At 32.9% G+C, this 4058-nt stretch overlaps 1 protein-coding gene and 1 long non-coding RNA gene across 2 annotated transcripts in view; one reads left to right on the top strand and one right to left on the bottom strand.

Annotated features, from left to right (window-relative positions):
- LOC125842214 (uncharacterized) overlaps nucleotides 1-2931 on the bottom strand; it is a 58964-nt gene extending 56033 nt beyond the window's left edge. Inside the window, exon 1 of the long non-coding RNA XR_007443879.1 lies at nucleotides 2746-2931. This is a non-coding gene — a long non-coding RNA (uncharacterized LOC125842214). The remainder of the gene's footprint in view (nucleotides 1-2745) is intronic.
- The window catches only part of LOC125842202 (tyramine N-feruloyltransferase 4/11-like), a 25078-nt gene extending 21756 nt beyond the window's left edge, over nucleotides 1-3322 (top strand). Inside the window, exon 2 of the mRNA XM_049521445.1 lies at nucleotides 3128-3322. Coding sequence (XP_049377402.1) covers nucleotides 3128-3200 — 73 coding nt within the window. The 3' untranslated portion in view covers nucleotides 3201-3322. The remainder of the gene's footprint in view (nucleotides 1-3127) is intronic.
- The last annotated feature ends 736 nt before the right edge of the window (nucleotides 3323-4058 follow it).

Raw genomic sequence — 4058 nt, 5'->3', positions numbered from 1 at the left:
TATATATATATATAGTAGGAGATTTGAATCGAGAAGTAATTTTGATTATTTTTCGTAATAATATTGGATGTTTTTAATATGGATATTGCAAGTTATTTATTTTAGAAAATTAGGTCGCAATCGAAAATTAATTATCATATTTTTTGTTGAAAAAATAGGTTTTACTAGCGAATGGTTGTTGGAGCCTTAGTCACCACTAAAAATCACTCATAACCTTTAGGCAATATTTTGGGATTTTGTGGCGACTTTGTCGCGACTAAAAGTCAAGTTCTTTTGTAGTGAATCTTAGTTGGCAATGCTTAGGTGGAGGGATTAGTCCCATGTGGCGTGCCACGTCACTAAAAAGTTAGGGTGTTTAACTCTTGAGGGTATTTGTGGTCTCCTGGGATTAGGCCTGGGCATAATATGGTTCAAACCGAAAAAACCGACCGAACCGATTTTTTTTTAATTTCGGTTTCGGTTTTTCGGTTTTTTCGGTCGGTTTCGGTTTTGAATTCTAAAAATTCAGCTTTTCGGTTCGGTTTTCGGTTTTTAACTATTTAAAATCGGTTTAACCGAAAAACCGAAATTATTATATACATATTATATAGATTATAGGTTGCCTTCTTCATTTATGTACGTATTATGGGCTTATGGCCCAATTTGGTTGGCCCAAATCAATTGGCCTACCCTCCAGCCCTCCTCACTTCAGTAAAATGACAAATCCCTAATGGCAATCCCCCAATTCCCATATCAGTGAATCCCACGTAAAGCGACCACTCAACTTGTTGTGACGCACTAACGAGAGGCAGTCAACGACCACAGTCCACACTCCTCACTCCTCGTCGACCTCCAGTTCACACTCGATCTCAAGTCCTCGACCACGCTGTGTCGCATCTCGCAGAAGTCGCAGACTCACAGGCCACAAAAATTGTACTGTTGCAACCTTGAAGCTAGGGTGCAACACTTGTGTCTTCTCACACTCAGTCTTCCTCGACCTCAGTCTTCTCACTCTCTCATCACTCATCAGTCAACTTTGTCAAGATTTAAAAGCTTATTGAAATTTGAAGGCAAAAGCTAAAATATATGGCACAAATTGTTGGAGGCTTGGAGCCTTGAGAGTATTGTTGAATGTTGTATAGAAGTTACTGGTAGGCTGCAATGCCAGCCATTGTAGCAGCTGCTAGAGTTATCACTTATCTTATTAATGGATGTTAAAAGCATATTGTTCCATTGACTTCACTCTATCTGCAAGTCTGCAACTGCCTCTTTGGCAACCAAGGGATCCAGACCATCAACATTTGTAATAGAGGTTTTATAGTCATTTAGTGGATCCAATAGTTGGCATAGATTATTCAATTANTAAAAATCACTCATAACCTTTAGGCAATATTTTGGGATTTTGTGGCGACTTTGTCGCCACTAAAAGTCAAGTTCTTTTATAGTGAATCTTAGTTGGCAATGCTTAGGTGGAGGGATTAGTCCCATGTGGCGTGCCACGTCACTAAAAAATTAGGGTGTTTAACTCTTGAGGGTATTTGTGATCTCCTGGGATAACTGCGGGGGTATTTTTGATCCCAAAATGTAATGGAGGGTATAAGTGGTCTATTTCGCATAATTCAGGGGCAATTTTGACCCTTTTCCATTCGTACGTTAACATTTTAATGATATTTTTTTTTGCATGGTCCAAGCAAGTTGCACCCAGTACTCCCGCTTGTTTTTTCTCTATTTTTCTCCTCCTTTGTTTCAAGGTATAGAAGGAACAAATTTTCGTTATTGAAGAAATAAATGATGAAAAATATTAGGTGGCTACAATGAGTGAGTACAATTTATTGAAGCTTCAAAAAATTAGGAAATAAGTTAAAACATGGAATTTTTTTTGGAATATTTATCATTTCAAAACTTCATGAATTATTGATAAAATTAAACTGATTAAAATTTGAATTCGTCGAATCATTTCTGAAGTTTGAAATTTTATTGAATTTCTACACTTAAATTGTGAAATTAGTTGATTTGAGTAAATTATTTTTTGAGTTCCACTTGTCAAAGTTTAAACTCCACCAGTACAATATTTAAACATGAGTATTGTTCCGTCCATTTTTTTACTATTAAAAAGTAGTTAATCATCATTACATAAAAAATCAGTGGTGGCCAAATTTTGATGGCTAACTCAAAAAATATTATCCTAGCTAATTTTTTCTATAAGAAAAAAACAAAATTGAGACTAAAGGCATCAATGATTTGACCCTTTAGCCGACGCAGTCAATAGTTATAGAGTGCACCGTTATCTCCACCAACTTTTTTTTTTTTCGTTGGAACCCATTTCCACGAACCTCACTAACCAAATAATGATTTTTTTAAAAAAAGAAGCAAATTCTCCACTATAAATAACCATTATGATCCCAAACACAATATTATCCCATTATTACTAAACCTTTCAACATTTCTTTCCTCTCAAACTTAGCTAAACAATTCTCATGGCTCCTGCTCCTCAACAACCAACTCCATCTGAAACAATAATCACCGATGCATCATCGGAAAACAATAACGTTACCATCACCGGAAAGATATACACACGAGTCCGTCTGGCTACAAAATCTGATCTGTCTCATATATACCAATTGTTTTACCAAATTCATGTCTACCATAATTTCACTCATTTATACAAAGCTACTGAGTCCTCCTTAGAGGGCTTGCTTTTTAAAGAAAATCCTCTTCCACTTTTCTACGGGCCATCTGTACTTCTACTCGAAGTCTCTCCAACACCTTTTAACGAACCTAAAAATACCACAGACGAAGGGTTCAAGCCCGTCCTTACAACTTTCGACCTTAAATTCCCTGTCGTTGAAGGACAAGTTGAGGAGTTCAGGTCCAAATATGACGATAAGAGTGATGCTTATATTGCAGGATATGCTTTCTTTTACGCTAATTATTCATGTTTCAATGACAAGCCTGGATTTTATTTTGAGAGTCTTTACTTCAGAGAGAGTTATAGAAAGTTGGGAATGGGGAAATTGTTGTTTGGAACAGTTTCGTCCATTGCTGCGGACAATGGATTCGTATCGGTGGATGGAATAGTAGCAGTTTGGAATAAGAAGTCATATGATTTTTACATAAATATGGGAGTTGAAATTTTTGATGAGTTTAGATATGGCAAATTGCATGGTGAAAATCTTCAAAAGTATGCTGATAAGGGGAAAATTGAGGAAGAGACATGTTAGTATATAGTGTTATTTTATTCTTATAATAATTGTGTAATTTATCAGTTTCTTCATATTTGCTTTTACTAAAAGCAGTTGTATTATCTTTGTAATTGAAATTTATTAAATTGATTATGTATTAATATATATATTATAGTTTCTTTATATAAAACAATAATAAGTAATATATTTAGGGTCTGTTTGGAAAGCCACCAGGTAATTGGAATTGGTGTAATTACTAGGGTAGTAATTACCAGCCTAGTAATCACACAGTCTAGTAATTACACTGACCTGTTTGGTTACCACAGTGTAATTACACTGTAATTACACATGTCTTGTTTGAATGTCACAGTGTAATTACACATGTTCTGTTTGGATGCACAATTGCAATCATAAAATTATAATAAATTTTAAAAATAAAAATTAATCATTTAAAATTTATACTAGAAAAATAAGAAATTTTATAAATGACATTAAATTAAATATTTAAGATATATATTCTTTTTTGAAATATATTAATTAATAAACATATTTACTGTAACTAATATTATGAAAAAATAATTGATTTATATTTTTTCAAATTAATATATTTCAATTGAATTGATCGTAACAACTAAAAGTATGAAGTTTCTACGAACATTATGAAATGCATGTCTGATAAAAAGAATAGTACTATATAAATAAAATATCATAAATTATTAAATGTTTGACAAAAATATAATCTATCAAGTCTAATTAAAAAATGACGTGCAATGTAAATTCAATATTACTAAAACAAATGAAACTGAAAATATAACATAAGTAATAAATTCAAAACAAAAATTTCAACATAATGCTCTTATAACAAATTTCAACATAGCAATAAATATGATTTATTTT

Source organism: Solanum stenotomum, chromosome 10 (assembly GCF_019186545.1).
Source record: "Solanum stenotomum isolate F172 chromosome 10, ASM1918654v1, whole genome shotgun sequence".
NCBI lineage: Eukaryota > Viridiplantae > Streptophyta > Magnoliopsida > Solanales > Solanaceae > Solanum > Solanum stenotomum.
Note: the sequence above shows the minus strand (reverse complement) of the source record. Positions and strands in the feature narration are given on the sequence as shown.